This window comes from Euleptes europaea, chromosome 13 (assembly GCF_029931775.1).
Source record: "Euleptes europaea isolate rEulEur1 chromosome 13, rEulEur1.hap1, whole genome shotgun sequence".
NCBI lineage: Eukaryota > Metazoa > Chordata > Lepidosauria > Squamata > Sphaerodactylidae > Euleptes > Euleptes europaea.
In genome coordinates this window covers 4,380,734-4,406,728 of record NC_079324.1, presented here as the reverse complement: position 1 = coordinate 4,406,728, position 25,995 = coordinate 4,380,734, and the positions used below count along the sequence as shown (strand labels likewise).

The following is a 25,995-nucleotide window of genomic DNA, read 5'->3' as shown; positions in this document are numbered from 1 at the left end:
ATGTAGGGAACCTGTGGGAGGCAGGAGGATGAATTTGGGATACCCCTTTTAGAAAGGCGGAGATGTGTCTATGCTGTGTCGTGGGATGTCCGTCCGTGAAAGGAACGACAGTAGAAATGGCAGCCAATTGTCTTCTTAAAGTGGAAGCCTTAAGATTCTGTCTAACCCCTTCCTGTAAAAATTCCAGGATGGCGGGAATGTCAGGGTGAAGTGGGTCTGTTTTCTTTCTCCTGGCCCAGCGAACGAAAGCCTTCCACGACGCGTTGTAAATGCGCCTAGTGGAGGGCTTTCTGGCCTCTAAAATTGTGTTGACCACTTCGATGGAATAGCCTAGCTCTAACAGTGACCGCCTTTCAAGTGCCAGGCGGTCAAACAGAACCATTGAGGGTCTGGATGAAGGATGGGTCCCTGTCTGAGAGTGTTGGATTCTGTTGAAATTTGCCATGGATCTTGACAGGACATGCGCTTCAGAGTTACAAACCATGGCCTCCGAGGCCAGTAAGGGGCTATTAATATCACGTTGGCTTTGTATTGATGGATCTTGCGGAGGACTTTTGGTAGTATGGGGATTGGAGGGAAAGCGTACAGCAGTCCCCTGGGCCACGGGCTGAGAAGGGCGTCTGTGCCTTCTGCCTTTGGGTGAAAATACCTGGAGTAAAATCTGAGTACCTTGCGGTTTGATTCGGAGGCAAACAGATCTACTAAGGGGGTGCCAAATATTTCTGTGATCTGAAGAAATGTTCCTGGGTCTAACTCCCATTCTCCTTCGTCTAAATTTTGCCGGCTTAACCAGTCGGCCTGGCAATTGAGGTCTCCCTTGATATGTTCCGCTCTGATCGAGGGAAGATTGGCTTGAGCCCAAGTGAGAATTGCTACTGCTTCCCTGTGCAGGGAAGAGGACCTGGACCCCCCCTGTTTGTTGATGTGCGCTTTTGTAGCGACGTTGTCCGTTCTGATAAGTACATGATGGTTCCTGATTATGTCTGCGAACTTCCAGAGAGCTAATTTCACAGCTCTCAGCTCCAACAGGTTGATATGGAGCAGTGATTCCTGGTGGGTCCAGCGTCCCTGGGCTACCTGATCTCCCAGTATGACCCCCCATCCGAAAAGGCTGGCGTCTGTGAAGACTTGAACGGGGTCTTCGTGAATGTACTGTGAGGCTTTGTGCAGGTTCGACGGAACGGTCCACCACAGAAGACTGTGTCTGACACTGTGTGGAATTGTCACTGACTTGACCTTTTTTCTTGCTATGTCTAATTGGTGGGGACGTAGAAGCCACTGAAGGGGGCGTGAGTGAAAGCGTGCCCATGGAACGATCGCTATGCACGACACCATCAGGCCCAGTAGAGCCGCAAGGGACATTAGCATAGCGGACCTTGACTTTGTCAGTTTGGTAGCAAAGGTTTTCAGTTTGCTTATTCTCTCCTGGGACAGAGATAAAGAATTGGTCTTTGAATTGATTCTGGTTCCCAGGTGTGTCATAATTTGGGAAGGTTGTAAGGAACTCTTGCTGAAATTTATGAGATATCCATGCTCCTGGAGGACCTGGATAACGCGATCTGTATGGGTGCAGGAGAGATTCGGTGTTGGAGCACAGATCAGAATGTCGTCCAGGTATGGGTGTACCTGGACTCCTTCCTGTCTGAGGGTGGCAATGACGGTTACCAGTACCTTTGTGAAGACCCTCGGGGCGGATGTCAACCTGAAGGGGAGGGCTCTGAATTGGTAATGGTTGGGGCCATAGGCGAACCTGAGGAATGGTCTGTGTAGTGGATGTATAGGAATATGGAGGTAGGCCTCCATCAAGTCCACAGCCGTCATGAAGGTGCCAGGGAGTAGAGATTCCACGATTGACTTGACTGTTTCCATGCGGAAGTGTCTTCGAGCCATCCTCTTGTTGATATACTTCAAGTCGAGGATGGCCCTCCAGTCGCCGTTTTTCTTTGGCACTGTAAAAAATATGGAATATACTCCCTGGCCCTTCTGAGAGCTGGGGACTGGCTCTATGGCTTTGATGAGTAGCAGGTGTTGAATCGCCGTTATTGTCCTTGAGTGTTTCTCTGTTTTGAGTGATATCGGGGAATTTAGGAAGAGATCCCGAGGTCGGGAAGTGAATTCCAGTAGGTAGCTATTTGATAGGATCTGAGAGACCCATTTGTCCGAGTTGGACAAGGCCCACCTTGCTGTGAACATTTGTAACCTCCCCCCCACGTAGGTGTGATTGGCATCACTGAGGGGTTTTTTTGGATAATCGGTCGCCCTTATCCGACCTGGCCTGGAAGTTTTGGGGTCTAGAGAATCTCCCCCCTCTGCGAAAAGATCTGGTATTGTTCCATGATCCCCGGTTTGACACCCAGGAGCCTCTCCTGAAGTCTGTTCTGAATCTGGGAGTGAATTTGGGGGAACGAAAGGAATGATACAGAGGAAAACGTTGGTCTTTTTTGATCTGCATGGGAAGGACCTGTTTTTTATCCTTTGTTTCAACAAGGATGCTGTCCAGCTTTTCTCCGAAAAGCCTCCCCTCCTTGACTGGGTAGGCCATCAGTGTGGTTTTGGCCTTAAAATCAGCTGGCCAGGACCTGAGCCATAGACCCCTTCTAATGGAGGTGACTGATGCCATTGACCTCGCTACTGAGGACATGGTATCTAGTGAGGCATCCGCCATCACAGTCAAAGCAGTTTGTACTCTATCAAGACCACCAAGAACTCTGAGGCTATCATCTGGTACGAGTTGTATAATTTTCTTGATCCATAAGTAAGCAGCCCTAGCGAAGATGGAAGTGGTAGCGCTGGTCTGAATGGCCATGGCTGAGGCCTCGTGCGCCTTCCTCGCCAGGTAGTCTGACTTTCTGTCTAACTGGTCCCTCAGGGAGCCCACCCCGTCTTCTGGGACCAAACCTGGTGACTGGAGGTCCAACACTGGAGCGTCTACTAAAGGAACCTTAAGCATTTCCATGGCATGTGGAGCCAGATTGTATAACTTTTTAATACTAGTGGGGAGTTGTTTATTGGGAGTTGGGTGCTCCCATTCGTCTCTGACCGCGTTAATGAAAAATTCTGGGAAGGATACTGAATTAGTTGTTGGCTTAGGTCTTGGAAAGCATTCCTTGACCCCTTTTTTTAACTTAGACTTTGGCTCTTCAGATTGATCTGATTCCTCATTGAGATCAAGGGCGAGGATAGCTTTTGCCAAAAGGGCCTGATAATCCTCCCCAGAAAAAAGTCTGTTATGTTGTTCTACCTGTAGAGGTGGGTCTTCGTCGGAATCGAATTCCCCCTCCTCTAACTCCTCCTCCTCCTCACAATCTACAGAAGAAATTGGAGACTTAGAGAGATCCATTTGATTCTCCCTGGTTTCACATGGCTTAGCCTTCATTGCTGCTTTAGTAGGCCATGACCCACTCCTGCATGCAGGGGGAGCATTGAGCTTTGATTTTGCTTCATTCCCAGCAGAAGCGCAGCTAGAAGAGGAAGGATTAGGCGGGAGATTGGGGGGGGGGGAAAGGAGGGGTCCAATCCCATAGGGGGAGGGAGGCGAGTTTGGAAGGATTGAAAGGCCATCCACTGATGCTGGAGGGCATAATTAATAAGGTCATCAGCGTTTTGCCACGAAATAAATTGTGCACCCGCCACCTCCTGGGAGGGGGGGGGGCTGCCAACTCCCGGCGGGAACGTTCCCGTTTGCGCAGGGTTACCAGAGGATGCAGCTGCCAAAGGATCCGATCGTCCTTGATGATTGTTGGGCAGTTTAGCCGATTTTGGGGAAGAGGCGGGTGACTTGCGCCCGGCTTTCGCCCCTGCTCCGACCTTAACGCCGCGTCTCTTTCTCCGGGCGCCCGGTAGCTGCAGCGTGATTTTGCGCGCCTTTTTAGGCTTTTCTAAAGGCGCCTCCAGATCAGGCGTCTGGGTCTCTCCCGGTTCCTCTTTGCTCCCTAATGGTCCGCCTAGGCGGCCGTTGGGAGAACCGGAGCCCTTGGGGTTGCTCTGCACCAACCCCCTTTGATAGTCCTTCTCTGAGAGAAGGTCGTCTTCCCTAACTAAAATGGCGTCGGCCATCTTGGCTAAGGGAATAAGGAGGGAAGAAACAACGGGGGGGGGGGGTAGAAGACAGCCCAACACTTAAAAACGAGGACTAAGGCAAAGACCAAGGACTCACGGAACACTGAGAGGTAAGGCAGAACACTGAAAGGGAAAGAAACTGCTCCTAGCTAGAAGAAATGAAGCCGAAAGGCACGGAGCTGTGCGGAGTTGCCTGCTCCACCTGGATAGGCAGGACGGAAACTGGCTTCCTCAGGCTGTTTTCCCGCCAAGTATCACAGGAAGTCAGAATCTTTTAGTCCTGCCTACCCGGATGGAGAGGGAAAACAACCCGCAGCTCAGGATGCCCTTGCCTCACGGGAGAAAAAGCAGCCCAAACAAGCTACCTACTCGGTTTGGGCAGGGCAGCCTGTTTTTACCACACAGGCCTGTGGATTTATTGTGATGCTACAAGAGATATTAGCCATACTCTTGTGCTCAGGTTGGGCCAAGATAGTAATTGTTTAAAGAACCAAGGGAGAAAGGCACCACTTTTAATATCAATCACACATTTCCTGCACAGGTTGTAATCTAACTAATAGCAAACAGATTTTTTTATTATTATAACTGCCAAACAGTATAAGAGCTTTGCCTCAAAATACAGTCCAAAGCATCTGGTCAGGCAGCAAACTCTGCATTTTGAACTTCAGCATGCAAAGATGTTTGGGGAGCATCACTCCCTGCCCACCCGGAAAAGGCACCAAGCAAAGGCCCTTTCTTTAACACCAAGTGCCAGGAAGCAAAGGCTAGCTGTTGCTGAACACCGTTAGCCCATTAGGTGGAAAGTGAGTCTCTAAGCCCTTTTGAAGAAGAAGAGTTGGTTTTCAAACCCTGCTTTTTTAATCTTTAAGGAGTCTCAAACTGGCTTACAATTGCCTTCCCTTCCCCTCCCCACAACAGACATCTTGTGAGGTAGGTGGGACTGAGAGAGTTCTGAGAAAACTTTGACTAGCTCAAGGTCACCCAGCTGGCTTCATGTGGAGGAGTGAGGAAACCAACCCGGTTCTCCAGGTTAGAGTCCGTTGCTCCTAACTACTATACCATACTGGCTCTTTCGGCCTGCAGTCAAAAAGGATTCATAATGTCTATGGCTCAAGTTATAATGCTTAATCACATAAGTCAGATATTTTGCCTCCAGTTAATTCTTTAAACCAGCATTTTTCATGCTAAACTCCATGTGTTTGATAGTGGTTTGTGAATTTTAGTTTTAAGAGTTTCCATATACCCAGCTATCATTTTAAACCAGGTTTTAAAGGAAATTAAGTTTCTGTGTCAAGGTAGGGAAATTTCTGTTTCTGTTTTAACGAAGGGAGGCTTCTATTCAAGGGAAATTATATTTCAAGAAACCTAATTCAATTTTTAAATTATTTTAAAGAATATTTTAATTAATATTAAGAATTGCTGCTCATTTCCTCTTGCTGAAAGTTACAGTGAACTGCAGCTTCTGAACCCTTTAGGGATGGGGTATGATTTGATCCGTTTGGCTGCATTTCCAGGGGTCCTAAAAAAAGAGAGACCACAGGAGATGGAGCCCAACTCTCCACTCTCCACTGCGTGGCATCCATAATACTTCAAGCCAACTGGTGCCAGTGAAGAACACCCACATCTCAGGAGGATGGCTACCCGGCAGGGTTCCCACTTGCCTGTTAATGGCAGGCAACTGCCTGTCAATTAACCGGCCTGCCCGCCGTCCCCCAGCTGGCCAGTGGGGGGCAGAAGGTGAGCTGAAGGGGAGTGATCCACCCACGTGCACGGCAGTGCGTGGCAAAATAATGTCCCTTCTGGGTTTACCCTGGAAGAGACGGGGATGCTCTAGCACGCCCCTAAAAAAAAATTATATAGAAACTATAGTTTTTGGAGGAATGTGCTAGAGCGTCCCTGCCACTTGTGGGGCAACCTGGAAGTGACGGAGACATTCTATCACATTCCTCCAAAAATTCTATGGTTTCCAAAGACTTTTTTTTTTGAGGGGCATGCTAGAGCATCCCCATTACTTCCGGGGTAAACCCAAAAGGGACATTATAGCAAGAGTGTGCATGCACAAGTCGCTCCCCCATACCACCACAAGGAAGCTCCCACTGGTGGTGAGTGGGGTCCTGGCAACCCTACTCCCCAGCCTCTAGGATCAACAGCTAGTCCATGGGGGAAGAAATTTGCCCTGAAAGTAGGTTCACTGGGCTAGTTCAGAATTTCTGCTCCAAAAATTTGAAGATGGCGTGGTGTAGTGGTTAGAGTTTTGAGTCCCCACTGAGGAGAATAGTACGGTATAAATGAAGCAGAAAAAGAAAAAGAAGACAGTAGCATTTTATAGGGGCACTACCTACCTCATGGCTCCCCAACCTTTTTGTGCCTCTGGGCCCCTTTGTAAATCTGACACCAGGTAATAAATACAACTACAAAATGGCTGCCACAGGAGGTGGAACCAACCATGAAGTGGCCATCATGAAGCCACCCCCCCCCCCCAAATAAACACACTGAGGAAGCTCAAGTGCAGTGAACAAGTGAAGTGGTTTTTTAAAAAAAATACACTGGGAATAAGAAAGAATACAACCAACACGGAGGTGGCAGCTGCTGACAAAATGTTATTTTAATCTGTGTAGTCAATCAGATCTCCACTGGCCAATCAGAAGCCCTGTCAGTCAGGACTCCCACTTGGCTCCATCTACTTTCTAAAATGCTTGGCTGGCACCAGTAAAGTTGCCAGTGGGTGCCATAGCACCCATAGGCACAGTGTTAGGGACCCCTGATCTAGCCCTAGACAGCAAACTCCAACTGGTAAGAGAAAAGTGCAGAAGGAACAGCATTTGTGGCAACAAACCTTTGCAGCCCATGGGGAGTGGGACCCAAGCCCCTCCCTCTGTTCTCCCCCTCACTGTGGCCCTCCCCCACAATTTGCCACTGACCAAGGGGAGGCATCAAGCTGTGCCTAAGCCTGTCTTGCTTGCACTAGCAAATCTCAGAAGATTATAGATGCAGAAAGCCTCTGCAAAAGCAACCTCTGTTTGTACAGATGCAAGAGGACCTCGGGGGGGGGGGGATATTGCCACAGCTGAATAGGAAGAGGACATGAAAGTATAGAAGAAGAAAAAAACCAGAATAAATGTTTTGCTCAGGAAGAGCCAGTATTTTCAACGACCAGAGAGATGTATGCTGCGGAGCAATTCTGCCTCCAGCAGCAAAACGTGTTTCTCCTCCACCATAATCAACCCTTTTGCCTACTTGGCTCTTCTTTGTCACAACTGTCTAGAACCCTCAATACGGAGCCAAGCCAGGTGTACATGGGGGAAACAACAGAGGGCATTACCTGACAGCCTGTACAAGTGACGCATAAGAGATGGCAGAGCAAGGAAAGAAAACACATTCATATCTCTCCCCCGCCTAGAATTTTCAGCAGAAAACTGGAAAGTTGGGGAGGGGGGAGCAGCACTAAAACACTCCTATCAAACATTATCTTTTGGAATAAATGGTCAGCTTTTTTCAGACTAGGTTTTATTCTCTCAAAATGTGTACTGTGACTATGGCATCAGAAAAAGAATTAGGAGACTGATGCACTACTTCAGTTAGGGTGGGATCAAGCTAAGTCAACTATAAACCAAAGAGTTAAAGATATTGAGTGACAAGTAGATCTAGCAAGAGTGCCTCTATTTATGGCTCCCCCCCTCCAAATTTATCCTTGTACTGGCAGCCTATCTCCGTTACTTAGAGATAAACAAATATAGGAGGGCTTTTACCTTGGGTAGGTGCGCAGCCTTACCCTCCGCTATGTTAGAGGGGAAATTCAAGAAGATACCCAGGGCAGAGAGACTATGCCCCTGCAAATCCGGGGATTTAGAAACCACTGAACATGTTCTCCTGAACTGTAACTATTACACTATACCCCTTTCTAAGTTTATTAAGCCCCTCATACTGAGAATGGGACCCGACAGGGAAAGAGAAAAGATAGAAAAGCTCCTACAAGGAGATAATCTCTCAATCACCTCTCAGGTAGCAAAATTTTGTATGGCTGCAATGAAAATTCGTTGCCACAGAGTAGTCTCTTAGTCCAAATGGCAGATGTAACTCGGATGTTATTTATTTTATTATTTTTATTCTTTTAAGTGACTTAAGACTCGGACTGTAACCCTTTGTCGGTAAGACCATTTTAGTCCATGTATCTTAGTTTATTTGCGGCCCCTTGGCCAGATAAAACATCTGAATCTAGGAGACTGACGTGCAGCCCAAAAGCATGAAAGAGCTCCCAAGGAGAGCAGGTTCCCAACTACAGTCCAAATATCTGTAATGAAAGGAACAGCCAGCCGGACAGGTTTCTTTCTGAGCTGGGGAGGAACAGGGTTCTCTTCATAAACAGAGCAGGCAGTTCTCCAAGTGAGTAAGGGCAGCCTTATGGCTTCTCAATTGTTCCACGAGAGTTGAATCCTTGAGCTGCTCCCTCCCTCCAGGGGTGTCCTTCCCCTTCCAGCAACAGCTCAATAAAGAACTTCTCAGCATCACACTGAAATGGCCTCAGAGAGAGAGAGAGAGAGAGAGAGAGAGAGAGAGAGAGAGAGAGAGAGAGAGAGAGAGAGAGAGAGAGAGACCTTCTCAACAGCTGCAGCTGATAAACTTTCTTGTCTCAGCTCAACAGCCCACGTTTCCATGCTTCTGTTCAGCTGGGGGGGGGGGGGGGCTCAGTCCTAATGATGGATAGACACCCAAAGCCAGCTATGAAAACAGCTTCTGGGGCAGAAAATTTTTCTGTGAGAGCCGACCCAAATTCCTGAGCTAGAAAAGGTCGGTTTAGGAGTCAGTAACTAACCGATCACCAGTACATAGCCAGTGACCTTATGGAAGTGAAAGCTGAAGAAGAGAATGGCATATTACAGACCAACAAATCAATTGCAGCTAGAACTTGAGATGGCCTTGGCAGCTCCAGTGGAGAGAGTGCAAAGGCAACTTTCTCCTCTTCATCGTGGGGTTATGCAAGAACCTACCGCAAGGTCTCTGTCTGCACCCTTCTTTGGAAGAAGGTGCCCCCACCTCTACAATCCTCCACCCCCCTTTCAGTGAAGTTGGTTGGCCTGCTTTCTGCTGTAAATACAGGTCTGTCCAAAAGGAATGTGGACAGAGGCTTCAAGAGGACCAAGCACAAAGCAAACAAGCGGTCAAAAGACAAGAACAGTTGAATGAGCGATGTTATTCCCCTCGATGCCAGAAGGACAATGTCCAAACCTCCGAGGAGCTTTAAGAAAGCTCTCTCAGAGGATATGGGAGTCAAAACCGCTCTTCATGGCTGCAGGGGTAGTCCTGCGCCCCAGTCTACTGGTTAGGAACCAGGGTGGAGTGCATTATTGCACCCCAAATTAGAAAGTTTCTTGGGTTCCTTGGGAGTCCCCTGAGGAACGTAGCGCTGAGATCAGCTCTCTACCGGAACGTCTCTTTGGCACCAAGCTTTGATCTCCTCTATCTATCACCAACTAAAGAACCATATTAAAGGGATGAAAACCTCATCTTCCAAAATCTGAGTAAGTTACAAAGACTCTTTTGTTTTTACCTGGATCTAGACGTTTTGAAGGATGGATAAAAACATCTATGAAATCCACGTCTCTCCACCCAATGTATGAGTGACTTTTTGAATATAAAAACCATCAGATAAAACGGCAGGAACTTTATCAATTTGATCAGCGGGCAGACAGAACAAATGAGACTCTTGAATGACATTATAACTACCAATTAGACTACGACGTTGAAAGGGGTGGGAGGAAAGGAGATTCCCTCCTCCCCAGCTCTGGCGTAGTTCGGGCTTAAGCAGGTCCTCCAGCCACGTTTTCCCTGGAAGTGACTTGTCTTGGAGAACCGGAAGACAGCAAGAAAGCAAACTTGTTGTTTCTTAAGGCGTCCAATAACAAAGGAACAGCACCATTGAGAGGTAAAAGTCAGAGATCGCAGGACCAGAAGTGCGTCTCCCCTGTGCAGCTGTTAAGCAATTCCTACATTCCTGGACATCGAGAGGAGGCGACAGAAGGTCCACGATCATCCAATTTCCTCTGTACTTCATGTTTCCTGACCCACTGCCGTGCTAGAGCGTCTGTAAACCTCGATGGTATTTTAAAGTTAAAAAGCTCTTCTCTATATTGACTGGAAGAATTTTAAACTATTTACATTGCCCGACATGCAAAATAGACTGAATTAAATTATCCATGCTATAAGATCAGTGACTTTGAGACCTGCCAAATTAACAAAAAGCATTTTTTCAGTGTAAACATCTGGATTTTACTAGGATCTTCTTAAGAAACTATTATGGATGAAGATGGCAAGAATATGCAAGAAATGATAATTAAACAATCTGATATGTTTGCAAAACAATACGATCTAATGTCTAAGCAACAAACACAGCTTTCAAAACAAATGAATCATTTAATGGCTATGTTGAACTCTTTAAGTCAATCTACTAATCAAATTAATCAAAAATTGGATACTATAACAGATGAAATCAAAAATATGAAAGCCCAAATTACAAAAATTAAAACGGATGTCAAAATAATGGATTCTACAGTGAAGAAGGTGGTTGAAGAACAGAAAGAGGTCAAGGAGAAACTGGGAAGCTATGATAAACAACTGGATGCTATTCACCTTCAAGAAGAGACTATAAAAGACCAGCTAGCTATGATGGATTTGAAAGTAAGAGAAGCTAACCTTCGAATACGCAATCTTCCTGAAGAACTTGGTGACACTAAAGAGACCATTATAAAAACATTGGCTAATCTATTTCAAATAAATGAGCAAAAATTAAACCATGCAATAAACAGAATATATAGAATTCCTTTACCGACCAGACTGGAGAAATTGAAAGCAAGAGACATTATGATCTCCTTCTACGACATCAGGATGAAAGATATCTTTATGCAAACTCATTATGAAAATCCCCTGTTAGTAGAAGGGATCCCGCTAATGATTCTCAAGGATATTCCTCGGCATTTACTGATAAAGAGATATACATACAAGAACTTCACCGCGACGTTACGGAAGAAAGGAATAAAATATCGCTGGATGTTGCCACAAGGGCTTACTTTCACTTACAAAGAGACCAGATTTACTGTCACCTCGTTGGAAGATGTTGAAAACTTTATGAGAAGCTATGAAAAAGAATTGGGGGACCTTATTTTGGAACAGGAACAGAACTGAGAAGAAGAAGACTTATCTCTGAAAGGAGCAGCTGGTGGATCATCTGGACATTCCAGACAAAAGACACTGGAAATAAAAGATGTTAGAATTGGCAGAAAAGGCAAATCACATTACTCTGACAAACCAAAAAGACAATGTACAAGCTGTGGGTGACTGGGAGGCATGGAGGGTTTAATCTGAAATGGAACTTAAATGGGAAATTTAAAGATTACTTACTGATCTAATCTACTTTTTAAAGATACTGCTGGAAAATATGATACATTAATTTTATTTTCAGTTTTACATAACTTCTTTATTAGTATATACAATGTTCAATAGTTAAAATTTACAACTGCTATGTTATGCTTGGTCAAAACAATGAAATAAGTTTTTTGGTTGGAAATATTGCATAATTGTAGTTGAATTGATATTGAACAAAAAGAATTATTTTTAATGACATAAAATAAAGTTTTGGTTAGAATTCTTAATACAAAAGAGCAAATAATTTGATAACCAGATGTAGGAAGATGAAGGGTGAGTTTTTTTTTTAATTTTATTTGATAACTGAGAGATAATTTCAACAATGTAATGTTTTTTGTTTTATTTTTTATTGATGATTTTTGCTAGTTGTTGAAATATCTGTATAAGGTGTTATAGAAAATAATAAAAATTATTACATATATATAAAAAAGAACAGTTGAATTAGCTGCATTTGTACTATAAAACACGGGTCTCCTGGTAACTCATCATGGTACTGTAGAGTTGCGGGAGGGTGGGAGGGGGACGACTGCATATTCTGGAGTAATGTGCATAATTCTGTCCACTGCTAATGTTATAATAAAGTAACTGAACAGAATTTTAATAGGTCCACTGACAGATTTTTTAAAAGCCCTACTAATCAGGTGCCCGCTTTAAAGACGGCATGCCATCATCTGGGAAAGGTCTGCCAAACTATTTTTTTCAGTGCAAGAAGCAGCGTTCTGAAAGCCACTATGAAGCAGAGTGCACACCAGAGGACACCGGCTCAGACACTCAGCAGTTCAGTCATCTGGAGCACAAAACAGCAGCAGCTCAGTGCACTCATGCAGCCGAGGACGACGAGTGCCAACTAGCAGAATCCTAGAGTTGGAAGGGGCCATACAAACCATCTAGTCCAACACCAAGAAGAGTTTCTACCATGCCACTGTTTTGATGAAGGATTGCGGGGGCAGGGGGAGAAGAGAAAGGAGACAAATGTGGGCTCGCCATCTCCCTCTTCTCATTTTCTTCACAAAGTTACACCTGGGGAGTCCTAACATCAATCTGCTACTCCTGCCCTATTCTTTTTGCCTCAGGGGTGGCAATTCAGATATTTTTCTAGAGGATGAGCCGCTCATCTGCAGCGTCAAGATTTAATTCAGAGACATGACCCTTTAGTTTGTGCTTACAGAAGAACCACCTCACCAACATTCAAAGAGGCTGACTTCTATTTGCTCAGACATGGAATCAACTTTCAGTTCCACCAGACCTTTGTCTTTCCCTCTAAGAGGACAGGTAAAGATCTAGGACAGGAAGCCCTACCTTTAGCAGAGGTATTGACAAGCTTTGGCGGGTGCCGTTGTTCATGCAGCACCTGCCAAAATCCACTTTCGGCCCAGTCCCCCATTGTCTGCCTCTCTCTCCTGAAGGTGCAGCAGACATCTGGATTTGATACCAACCTGCCAGTTGAAGGCCAGTGAAGTACACAGTCCCACACTTCCTTCCCCCAAGATTAGGATTAAAAGCAACACAATCTGTTCTTTCAGATTCTTCCAAGTATCAAAACAGGATCACACAACCTCCAGTTGTGTTACTTAATGCTAGCGAGTTTCTCACAATGCATCCAGCGTCCCAACAATGGCTATTTACTAAAGTTTCATACTAACATAGTCTACACCATTTTGACCTCAAGGATGGGTCTGTGGCATGGTAACCCCAAGGCTAGACTACTGTAATGTACTGTACATAAGTCTGCTTTTGAAGACCACCTGGGAACTTCAGATGGTGCAGAATACTGCAGCTTGATTACTAGTTAGGCAAAGTATGCATACTGCAGTTACTCCATTGGCTGCAGGTTTCTTCCTGGGTTCAATTCAAGGTACTGGTTAGTACCTAGAAAGACCTACATGGCCAAAGTCCTGCATATGTACAGGAGCACCTCTCATGATACGCTTCTCTGCAGAAGATTTGTTTGCTTGAACAAATGGGTGAGCTGGGGATCTGCCTGCCCCTGAGCGTTCAGTTGCAACCCCCACCGGGTGGAAGGGCCTGCACAACAAGTTCAGGAAGGCTCTCCCGCACTTTTATTGTTCTGCAGAAAGTGCAAAATGGAATTGTTCAGCAGGGCATTAGGGATTAAGAGTTGTAGTTAACACCTGTGAAATTTCACCACATTGTTTTTGTATGTATCACACCATGGTTTGCATTGCTTTTTAACCTTGTAACACAGCTTTAATGCATTGTTTGCTGTATGCCATTACCATCATTTTTGCATTATTTTCTAATCCAGTTTTAATGCATTGTTTGTATGTTTGTTGCACTCTTTGTTAACATTCTTTAAAGTATGTAATCTCCCTTGAGTCTCAGTGAGAAAGTCAGGCTATAAATGAAGTAGATAAACAGATTCTCACATCCATGTTCTGCTCGTGGAGCAACACGTATGAAAGAGCCATAGCCAAGCACCCACCAGAGGCCACCAAAGAACACCCTCATTGGCCAAGCAGTTTCCATGACGCAGTTCCTGGACCGTTGGCCATCCTTACCTGATCAAAGAGTTGCTTCCCTGTTGTGTTGGGCTGGATGGCAAACTCCAGCTCAGCATCCATGGTGGTAACTCGCACACTGATCTGGAATAGAAGAGGAAGAACTTCTGGTTAATGCACTAGAACACCACACAAAATCCATGAGCACAAGCAGCCAAGAAGAGATGGGCTGTTCTTAGTAAGTGTGAAGCCCATCCTGGTACAGCCCCCCCCCCCCATAGTATTATTCAGTTCTTCATTGATATACCAGCTGAAGATCATTCAGAGAATGGTAAAAGGGGAACCTAAGCCACTGAAAGATTAAGCACCTGTTTTATTTATATAATGCAATGCCCCCCCCACACACACACACAATGAAGTACACCAATAACCTTATGGCACACTACTCCAGATGAAGGAAATATGCTGCTCTCTGTTTATCTACTGGTGGAAAGTGCCATCAAATCACAACTGACTTATGGCAACCCCATATGGTTTTCAAGGCAAGAGATGTTCTGAGGTGGTTTACCATTGCCTGCCTCTGCATAGCAACCTTGGACTTCCTTGGCAGTCTCCCACCCAAATACTAACCAGGGCTGACGCTTCTGAGGTCGGGCCAGCCTGAGCCACCCAGGTTTATTTCCCACATTTCTGTCTTGCCCTTCCTCCAATGAGTTCCAGGCATCTGGTCCCTCCTTCCCATTTCATCTTCATAACACCATTTGGAGGGAGGTTGGCTGAGGAAATGCCACTGAACCAAAGTCACTCGGAGGGCTTCACAGCAGAATGGGGTAGTCAGGCCAAAGTCCAGCCCTCTCACCATTATAGCATGCTGTGGTTCCCACATGGAACCACGAGTCCCCCTTTCCGGAGGTTTGCGGCCACCACACCCCTTTCCCTATAATTACTGTTGGCTAGACCCCTGCAGGAGTCCTCCCCATGGAAGGAGCGCCTGACTGAACTCTCTATCATTTTGGAACTTTGCTTAGCAACTGACTCTTTCACCATGTTCTATGGTGGTGGAAAGGGCCGTCAAGTCGCAGTCAACTTATGGCAACCCCTAATGGGGTTTTCAAGGCAACAGAGGAGCAGGGTTGGTTTGCCATTGCCTGCCTCTGCATAGCAACCCTGGACTTGGTCTCCCATCCAAGTTGTCAAGAAACCAGTTCCTTTAAACAGATTCTTGTTCAATTCAAACAATGATTTAGGCTGAGGCCTAGAAAAGATGGAAGTTTTCCATACATACATACATGAACCTTTATTGGCATAATAACCATATTGGCAGAGACTTCCAGTAGGGCTGCTGAGCGAAGCACTGTGTCTCCCCGAGGGCTCCCGGTGGGGGAACCAAGAAACGTCTTAAATAGGGGTGTCAACGTGCCCCCCGATTCCTAAATAGTGGAACGGGTGTCAGGGAATCTCCTGCTGCCGATGAAGAGCGGTTTGACTCCTGAACTCTCTGAGTTTTAAGACTCCAGAGATTCAGAAGCAGTCCCGCCTGCTTGAGGGGTTTTACTTTGCCGAAGACATCTCTTTGGAATTAGGCTTCGCTCTCCCCTATCTACTACCATCTAAGCAACTATACAGAAGTAAGAATACCTCCTCTCCTAAAATCTGAGTAAGTTTAAAATAACTCTTTTGTTTTACCTGGATTTGGAAGTCCTGGGAGATTGCTAAACACATCTGTCAAATCCATATCTCCCCACCCAATGTTTAAATGACTCTTTAAAAACAAGAAAAGATCAGATAAACCGGCAGGAATCTTATCAATTTGATCAGTGGGAAGACATAACAACTAAGATTTTTGAAAGACACTTCAGTTACCAATCAGGAACTACTACGTATAAAGGGGAGGGTGGAGGAGTAATCCCCCCCCCAGAAGAGTCGTCTTTCTAACTAAACAAAGCTTTCCTGCCACATCCTTCCCAGAAACAATCTTTCATTGCGAGAGAGCCAGAGAACTTGGACTCGGAAGTGTGGCATTAGTGTGTAACTGGCAAATATCTCCCAAGTTCCTGAACATAAGGAAGATGGAAGGTTTACGACCCTGATTCCTGCAGCACCTCTTTGTTATTTACTACACTGGTGTATTTGCCTGGATTTTACCAACTGAGTTTTAACAGAATTTTCAGAAGTAGCAACCATGGAATATCTGACTAAACAGCTGGAACAATTCTCTGCTTCGATGAACATTCAATATCAACTTATTAATCAAAAACTGGACATTATCTAAGACGATCTCAAAGACATAAAACCCAAATTATCACAATGAGGTCAGAGGTGATACTAGAGGGCCCTCAAGTTGACAAGAGAGACGAAGAACAGAAGAATCTTGCAAAGGAAATGGAGAATTACAATAAACAAACTGCAATAACCCAGCTGACAACAACAATCTGAATGTGAGTGACTTTGACTTCTGTCTCTTCAATCTGCCTGATGAACTTTTTAACACCTGCTTGGAGGACTTAATGAGTAGAAAAACTGGAGCTATCGGGATCTTTTTCTTTGAATGTGGAAGATATTGCAACGTGGATTTACTATGAATATCATCTATCTGCAGAAGAAACCCTACCAACAACTTCCAAGGATCCTCTTCGACGCTTACTGTTCATGAGAAAAAGTGGGGGGAGGAGATTCCATCTCGTTGACACCTAAGCTCATGGCTGGGAGAAGGTGTTTGTTAACTGAACCCAATGCAGCTGTAGAGATTGGGTTTAATTAGCAAACGCACTTGATTGGCTGGAGATCCTGGCCTGCAACATGTTTCATTGGTCAAGTTGCATCATTGGCCGTGCACCTGATTGATTAACTAGAATCAGGCCAATGCAGGTCAGTGAGCATACAGCCAAAATCTTTCATTCCAGTTTTGCTCTGGCTGAGTACTTTGCCCTGTGTCAGGATTACATTTGACTTAATCGATCCTTAATTGAACATAGCAGATCATAGATTATAGACTACAATAGTTCTGGTTAGAAAGTCAAACAACTGTAAGTAGTTAAGCTAAGTTGAACAAAAAACAACAATGAGAAATGCAGGAGAAGTAATAGCATGGTGTATAGTTGATATAAAAATTAATTTTATAAAACAGTATTAATAACCCAAAAATGAGTAGCATATAGAACTGTAAAGCTAAGATAAAATATAATATAGAATATTGATAGCAATTAGATCATTTTATGACAATTTGTTAAATAGTGACAAAATGCTTTATTTATGGGCTCCCTTGAGAAGATGTAATTTTGGGAATGTATGTGTTGAATGTTTTATTTACCTTTAATAAAAATATATTTTTTTAAAAAGGATTACATTTGACTTTGGGACACTTCTTGATTTTGGTGGGTCATGCTGACCAGAAACCCTATCTTGGATTTTGAAACAGACGCTGGACTGTCTTTTTGGCAACATCTGGATTTTGAACCAATGCTTGTAAATGTGATCAGTCCAGACTTAAAGCTTTGTTGTTTTTATCCTCACTTTACTGATCTTTTTTATTGAATATTCTTCCATTTTAATAAATACTTATATTTTGTGGTGTTTTTGAATTCAGGAGGCTTCAATCTGAATCCAGTACTTTAGCCCTCTTTGGCTACAGCTATCCGATTGCTTGTTTTCTGAAACTTGCCTTGTAAGCGTCCTCCTACCTGGCAAGGGTGACTTTCTTAATTTTAGTCCCTGAAGGGCTGGAGGCTTTGTCCCTCGGTCTCTGGCTGGCTGGGTAGAAAACGGGCTGGTGGTTGTGCTACCTTAGGAATTGTGAGGACCCACAGTTCTGTCTTCCAGGTTTTGTTTTGCTTGACCTGCCCCACCCCTAGGACTCTTCAGTCGAGGGTCCCTCAACACAAGAACTAACCAGGGCCGACCCTTGCTTAGCTTTTGAGGTCCGACACTGTATACATGCCTTATCTGAGGAGGAGACAAAACCAGAGGCCAAACTGAAGAAAGACAAACTTCAGGATTTCTGAGGTCAACATCCTGGCCCAATTTTTATTTCACCCTGTCACTGGGGCACCCCTGTCAAGTCAGCTGAATGATTACGATTGCAGAAAGTTCTCAACTGTAACAGAAAAGAAGCTAAAACAAATATAATCTTACAAAAGTGTTCCCTGTTCTTTTAAGCTCTAATTGATTCCCCAATCTTAAGGCAGCAACACCACTAACTGCCTTGGATTGGGACACTTTGCCAAACCTGCCTGAGGAATTCTAACTCTTTAAGGGAAAGGAGTGTAGAAGTCGTAGCCAGGAGAAGGAGCTTTGACGCAGAAGCTCTCGTTCAGGTTTCTCATGAATTCACCAACCAAACTCCCTGAGCAACCCCCCTCCCTCACACAGGCCTGCAGATCTCCCCCCCCCCCCATCCCCACTTTCTGGTTTTTGAACATCCAGCCTTTTGGAAAACTTAAAAGTTCACACAGTTGTGCTGTAGTATTTTGGTTGCTCTTAATTAAACATATGTAGCTTTTATTGATTGGCACAATGGCAGCCTACCCTACAGGGCTGTTGTAAATATTACTGAGATGATTAAATTGTATTAGTGCCTGTTGATGCTTATAGGTCATGTGTAAAAACATTTCTTTTTTAAAGTTTAGGTTTTACACTGCACAGCCCACTTCACCCAGGGTTTTTCCCACCTGCCCAACTCTCATCTGAAGCAGCCTCACTCACTTCTAGCAGAAGTGCTAATAACCTGTTTGTACATACAAGGTGTATGAACGAACAGATTACAGGCACTTCTGCCATTCTCACTGGCTCCTGCATCTTTGCCCTGCTGTGAGTTTTGATATGTGGTTTGTAGGTTTAATTTACAGAACGTGAACAGGCATTTTTCAAACAAGCCAAATCAGAACCATATCTGAGGTATTTTATTCCAACAATTCTGCACTCTAGCATACAGATCTAAAAGTTCACTTTGCTACAGAAATACTGGCTTCAGAGAGGATGGTTACGCAGCACTCACAATGAAACACATCTAAGCATGCACACAGGACTCAAACCATTGGGGGGCACTTTAGATGGCTCTGCAGGAAAACACAAAGATGGAGATACAGCATCAATCTCCGGGGAAAGAATTAAAGAGTTGGAAGAGGCTTTGCTCTCTCTCACTGACACACCCTCGCATGTTCCACTGTCACCTCTGAACAAACTCAAACATCGGCACATCTGTTGCCTAGAGAGAAAAAACGGGAGGAGTTTTCTCACAGTGAGCAAAACCCCTCTTCTAAGCCACTGTCAAGAAGGAAGAGGGAGAAAAGAGAACCCCTTCAGGACAAAGTGACTCCAAACACAAACCCAGAGGAAAGGAAACCCGTCCCTCTGTCTCCCTGACATCAGGGACAGGAAACAGATCCAGTTCCGTCGAGGTCTGCCTCTGGCCCTGTGCTCCCACCGACCGGGGTGTCCCCTGCAGAAGAGCCTCCGCAGCCCCGTCTCTGGCGTTTGCTGCTCCCTGCACAGAGCTGGGTCTCCTCAGCGAGGGCAGCCCCTGCTCCACGTGGGAGGCAGCGGCAAGCGTTTCCCAGGGAATCCTTCCCGGCCCCAGCCATATCTGACCGGAATGCGCATGCTGCCTGGTGCCTGGTGCCGCTATCTATTACGACACACGTCCTGCAGGGCCCTTGAAAAACTGCATTCTCAGTATACTTTCCAGACCCACCTTCCGCCCACCCTGCCCTCCAGTGCACAGGCAAATTCCACACCAAGAGGCCCCAAAGACAAAGCCACATGTGTATCAAAGACATCTCCTGGCTACTCTGCAGGGATCTGCTTCTTTGATCCCCGTGTGTGCTCCAGAGGCACATGTGTGTGCCTCCCTGCTCAATAGCCAGACTTGCCAGAAGATCACTGCTTCTTTGGGGTGGGAGCCCAAACTCAGCAGCCCAAATCCCGCCATTCTCCCCCAGGCTGCCAGTAAGAGGAATGAAATACCTTCCTCCACCCCATTCACAGGGAAGCCTTCAGACCGCAAGGTCACGGCTGGGATACGGCCCCTCGTGGCTCTTCCGCAGGGCTCTCAACCGTCACCAGCCCTGCCATTAAAACAGAGTTCAGCTGCTGCTACAGAAGATAGATTTAGGGCAAATCAACATGGCAGCCAATTGCCCCATATGTGCAAACAACGGGGGGGGGGTCATGCACACGAGGGGAGGAGGAGCCCGAGTCAAATCCCGAGGGGTGGGGCACCCTCCGTTTGGAGGAGGAGTCCTGCCTCCGGGGCCCAGGTGCTGTTCTTTACTGCCCAGGACATGGAGAAGCCCAGAAGCGCAACACAGGGGGGGGGGGCGATGAGAAAAGGCCGATTCTCTGCTGTTCTCCTGCAAGGATGGGGGGGGGGGAGCGCAGAGGCATTCTGCTGTGCAGAGCCTGCTGGTTCTCTGCAGCACCATGCATTGTCTGGATTTCCTGGTGCACTGATAAGAAAACTGGACAAGCCAAGAAGCCACCTCCACACACACACGCCCTCACACACTTCCTGCCTTCTGCAGTGGGTAGAGAGATGCAAGCAAGAGGGAATCATGATCAGGCTGTCCCTTCCCACAATTCACACAGAAGCAGGCAATACTCGCACACCTGCGGAAACCAGGGCTTTAGCCCCTCCCTTCGGGCCTTCTTTAAGTGACGCTTTAGCTCAGAGCAATAGGACAAAGCCGGACCTCCCTCCCTGCTAGAGAATTTGGCCAAACTGATCACTACGGAGCTCCCCATTTGCCACAGAAGACAGCGCCGGCCCTAGGCTGTGGCTCAGTGCCAGGGCATCTGCTTGGCATGCAGAAGGTCCTGGGTTCAATCCCAGGCACAAACAGTTAAAAGGATCAGGTGGTAGGAGATATGAAAGGCCTCTGCCTGAGACCCAGAATCACTGCTGCCGGACAGAGCAGCCATTGTGGCCCTTGGGAGACCAGTGGCCTAACTGCACTTGTGTGTTAACACAGTGATAAAGTCTAGCCTGCAAGCTACCATTTGTCTTTTGCATTATCAAGTAAGAAGCTAACAGACATGAACCAAGAAGTACCTGGTAGCGAAGGTTCATCCTGCATGTGGCTACACAGAAAGACACACAGCACTTGAGGTCGCTGCGCACAAGTGTAGCTTCACATGCTCTACATGTGAAGTTGAGGTCCCTTGGCTTGAATGCCACCTCAGGTGACAGGAACACATGAAGCTGGCTGTACTGAATCAGACCCATGGACCATCACAGTCAGTATTATCTTCTCAGACCTGCAGCGGCTCTCCAGGGTGTCAGGTCGAGGTCTTTCGCATCACTTCCTAACTGGTCCTGACAACGGGAGCTGCCAGGGATTGAATCTGGGACCTTCTGCATGCCAAGCAGAGGCTCTTCCACTGAGCCATGACCCCTCCCCTCAAACTAGTCACAGTGATAGACCAAGAAATTTAAATAAGGAATTGCCCTAATTGTGCATGTATGTGTGTGTGGGGTGGGGGGAACGGTCATCAACGGGGAAAGGGCATGCCAGTGTGGAATGCAGACTCTCCCCATTAGCTCCCCCTTTCCCAGCTGAGGACATTTCTGGTAGAGCTCCTGGGGAGAGGGGCTGCTGAAAGACGGCGGGGGGGGGGGCTCTGCTCTCATCAGTGCCTCCCCTTCTATTGTTAAAGGGGGTCTTGTCCCTCTTGTTGAAACAGAGCTTTCTATCACCAGAATGTCCCATTTAGCCACAAACTCACGGGACTTGTCAAGCCCCCGCCCCCCAGCCTCACCTCGCTTCCTCCAAATGGAAACAGTGGCCTACTTTACAGGAGAGTTGTAAGGATGAATCAACCAAGAGAGCTTTGAGGCACAACTGTTGCTTCCGCAGGGAAGGGCCTCCCATGGGGGCGTTTCAAATGGGTTGGAAGCAACCCACAAAACCAGTGTTTTTACAAGCACTGCTAGCCTTCGCTTCCTCTGGATTAAGCCACGGGGAAGTCAGGATTTGACAGCTTGTCAGGTTAATGGCTACTGTACCTAGGCTGCATTTCCAGCCAGTATTAAGAGGCCTCCACCCCCACCCACCCCACCCCCTGCACCCTGACAAAACTATCCACCACATTATTCTCTTCCCTGCTCCTGGTGGGTAGAGCTGAAAGATGCCTGCCGGAGTACACAGAAACATTCCCCCTCCCAGCATCCCCAGGACCAGCCCAGCTTGGCCACCCCGCCAGCAGCATTGGGCATACTCACAGACATCTGGCCCCTTTTCCGCTGACTGCCCTCACTTTCTCTGCTGCTTGTGACTGCTCTTGGGGGGAGCCCGGCCCCGGGTCATATGAAAGTGCTTGCCATTGCTGAAGGGATTACGGTTAATTAAACCCGCCTGAAGAGGGGTTTTTTCATTGCCCTCAGCTGATCAGCCAACAGAATGCCAACAAAATGCCAACCAGGAGGCACTCCGGGGGTCCCAGGCTGGAGAAACCTCCAGGCGGCCGGCTGGGAAGAGGGGGTCCCACTTCCTGCTGCAGCTGGGGCTTTCTCTGGCTCACACCAGCCCCAGCTTCTCACCCGCCAGCCCCCAAGCCCCTCCTTCCACTGGGGATAGGGGAGGCGCCCCTCCTCCCTGGCCATTGCCAAGGTACCTGCACCCTTCAGCACTGATATGCCAGTGGGAGCCACTAAGGGCTCAGCGCTCTTCATTGCTTGTGGTCGCAGTCCTGAGGTACGGTTTTCTCCCACATAACAAAAAGAAATACTTAAGACATTCAGTAAAGGAGACTTTTGATTAAACTTCTGAAAGCCCACCCCAAGAATTGCATTGCAAGACAGAGCCCACCCCAAGAATTCCTCACAGCTCCCTGCGCGACAGGGCTGCGAGGGCATCTAGCAGAGCCAAGCATGAGTGTGTGAAACAGAAGCAAGGAACCAGGATAGGGTTGCCAGGAGATCCCCCGGAGTTACAACCGATCTCCAAGAGACAGAGATCATCGGTGCTCCTGGGGGGGGGGGGGAATGGCTGGTTTGGAAGGGGGCCTTTATGGTGGTATGTCCGGCTGAGGTCCCTCCCCTTCCTCAAGCTGGCCCTCTGCAGACTCCACCTCCAAATCTCCAGGAATTTCCCACTTCAGCTCTAAACCAGGAAGGTGCTGCGCTCATTCCAGAGCTTTGCAAGTTTTGAGGCAAAGCAGGGAAGAATCACAGTTCGGACTCTCTGGCAGCAAAAAAACCCCTTTGCCCACAGAGAGAGATTGCCGTTCCAGCCAGGTTATTTTTGTGACTAGGCAGCTTTACTCATCCGCTGTGCATAAAACCCAGGCACTTCCTTGTCAACATATGTCAAAGTTATGCCTAGTCTGCAGTTTGCTAAACAGATCATACTGATCAGAGTGACAGCTAAGTCATGTGAGTATGCTGGTCTGATCCAGTTTGTACAGCCAGGAATGGGGATTTCCAGAATGACTCATCTCAGGTGAACTGTGATTGGTCATGAATGTGTATATAAGTCTGTATAGTGAATGTAATTTACCTCTTGCTGAAATATATATGCTGGCGGAGCATGCTGTTGCTCAGAGCTGTGAATGTTAACAGCCAAAGGACTCTGTGTAGATATTGTAAATAAACTGTACATAGCAGAACTGCGTGGTGTGAAGTTGCTACCAGGTAAACTCCTGAAGTCCAGACAAGCTGTGCGCGACAGGGTTATGGGCCCAGATAGACTGCGCTGAGAGCTGGAGTATCTATTGGAGTTGGTGAGCTACTGCCGTGAGTTGCTGCTGTGAGCGGTTTGGATGTCTACAGAGGCCAGCGACGCTGAGGACCTTGATGTACAGTCTGCAGACGGGTCAGTTGTTTCTGACAAAGAGTCGGAGGAGGAACCAGGGGAAGATAATCAGCTACTGCTGGTGAGAGAAGATATCATGGCGCAAGCTGTTTCTGCCCTGCTGATTGATAAACTGACTGCAGATAACTATGCCGTGTGGTCTCTGCAAATGGAGCATTATCTTAAGCGTGAGTCATTGTGGACGTATGTGGATTCTCCCCCACAAGCTCCCACGCCTGAGGAAAGTTTAAAAGACCAGAAGGCATTGGCCACGTTGATATTAAGTGTTGCTGATGACCAGTTGGTGCATGTGGCGGGACTGGGGTCAGCTAAAGATGCCTGGAATAGCCTCAAGGCTGTATATGTGCAAGACATGGCTGGATCCCTTATTTCCCTGATGAGAAGGATTTATAGAAAGACTATGGAGCCAAATGAGAGTGTTAGAGCTCATTTGAATACCTTAGCCACGTATTTTCAACTGCTGGCTCAGAGGGGAAAGCAGATTTCTGACCAGGACCAGGTGTTTATTGTCTTAAGTTCCCTGACAGAGCGTTTCGACCCACTTATCTCAGCCCTTGAATCTGTGGATGCAGCAAAGTTATCTTTGCAGTACATCTCTGGGAGGTTGTTAGAGGAAGAGGCGCGATATACGCAGCGGGAGTTGGCAGTCGGCCAGACCGGGAGCTGTGCCAAGCAAGAGATAAGGAAGGAAGCAAGCCTCAGCTGTGAAGCAAGAAAGCCTATACCTGTGGCTTTACGTGTCAAGAAATGTTTCAGATGTGGAAAAGAGGGGCACATTCAAAGATTTTGCCCTGCTGCAAAGAAATACAAAGGAGGAAAAAAGACTCTAGTTGTGACCAAACAGCAAGCTACGCTGGTGAGAGCAAGTCCAGACTCCCTGAATGACTCTTGGATAATTGACTCAGGAGCTTCACAAATATTTGTGAGGGAGGAAAGGCTACTAATGAACTCACATCAATCGGCGTTAGGTCATGTAAGTTTGGCAGATGGAGGTTCTGCAACTGTTTCCTGTGAAGGAAGTGTAATGTTTGGAAGTTTAAACCATACATTCAATGATGTGCTTTGTATACCCTCTCTTGAGAAAAACATATTAAGTATAAGTGCACTAGATTCTGCTGGATTCAGTGTGACTTTCAGAAATAAGTGCTGTAATATTCTCAAAGGTGATAAAATTATGGCAGTGGGGAAATTGAAAGATAATGTGTATGTGCTAGAGAACATGGCAGGTAAAGCACAAACAGTGTTAAATAAAAACCCTCACCATAAGTGTATACATTTGCTACATAGAAAACTTGGCCATGTGGGCTGGGGCACCTTGAATAAAACTCTTGCCCTGCTGGGCAATGAGAAGGTTGAAGGGTGCAAAACATATCTGGATTGTGATGTGTGCAAGCAAAGTAAATCTAAAGCACACCCAGTTGCACCAAAGAGTGACAGAGTAACAAAAACCCCTCTATATCTTATTCATAGTGATGTGGTAGGCCCTTTCCCAGACAGTATATCTAAAAGAAAATATCTTCTTCTTTTGATAGATGATGCCACAAGATTCACATGGGTGTATCCCATAGCAAAGAAGTCAGAGGTGTGTGATACTATAAAGATGTGGGCTAACAATGTGCAAAGACAATTGGGGCATAAAATTTGTAAGTTCCAAAGTGATTTTGGGGGCGAGTACATGTCTGGTGAAATGGCTCATTGGTTTAAGACTCAAGGTATTGAACATAGAATTGCAAATGTATCTATGAGTCAAGAAAATGATGTTGCAGAGAGAAAGGCAGGAGTACTGCAAACAATGATAAAATCAATGCTACTTGATGCTGGATTGCCAAAAATGTTCTGGGCTGAAGCGGCAAAAAATGCTTGTTATATATCAAATAGAATTTGGACAAGTGCCACAAACAATATTCCATACAAGGCTTTGTATGGGAAAGATCCCAGTTTGGATCATATCAGGATATTTGGCAGTAAAGCATGGTGCGAATCCCCCTCGTGGCCTCACAGCAATATACCACTGAAACAACGTAGGAAAGGTGGTGAAAGAGCAAAAAAGTTGACATTCCTGGGGTATCAGACAGGAATGAAATCTTATCGTTTTGTAAATAACCAAAATGCATTAAGTTTCAGTCGTTCAGCTACATTCTGTGAGGATGCTAATTGGCCTAAGACACATGCAAACCAATTACCATCCACAGTAATGTTACCTATGAATGATGATTCTGATAACATGCCAGAGGTAAAACAGGAGGTGCAGT

General features: G+C 46.3%; 1 protein-coding gene across 1 annotated transcript in view; it reads right to left on the bottom strand.

Moving 5' to 3' along the window:
* Positions 1 to 25,995, bottom strand: part of MSN (moesin) — a 95,606-nt gene that overhangs the window by 36,605 nt on the left and 33,006 nt on the right. Inside the window, exon 2 of the mRNA XM_056859173.1 lies at positions 13,998 to 14,081. Coding sequence (XP_056715151.1) covers positions 13,998 to 14,081 — 84 coding nt within the window. The remainder of the gene's footprint in view (positions 1 to 13,997; positions 14,082 to 25,995) is intronic.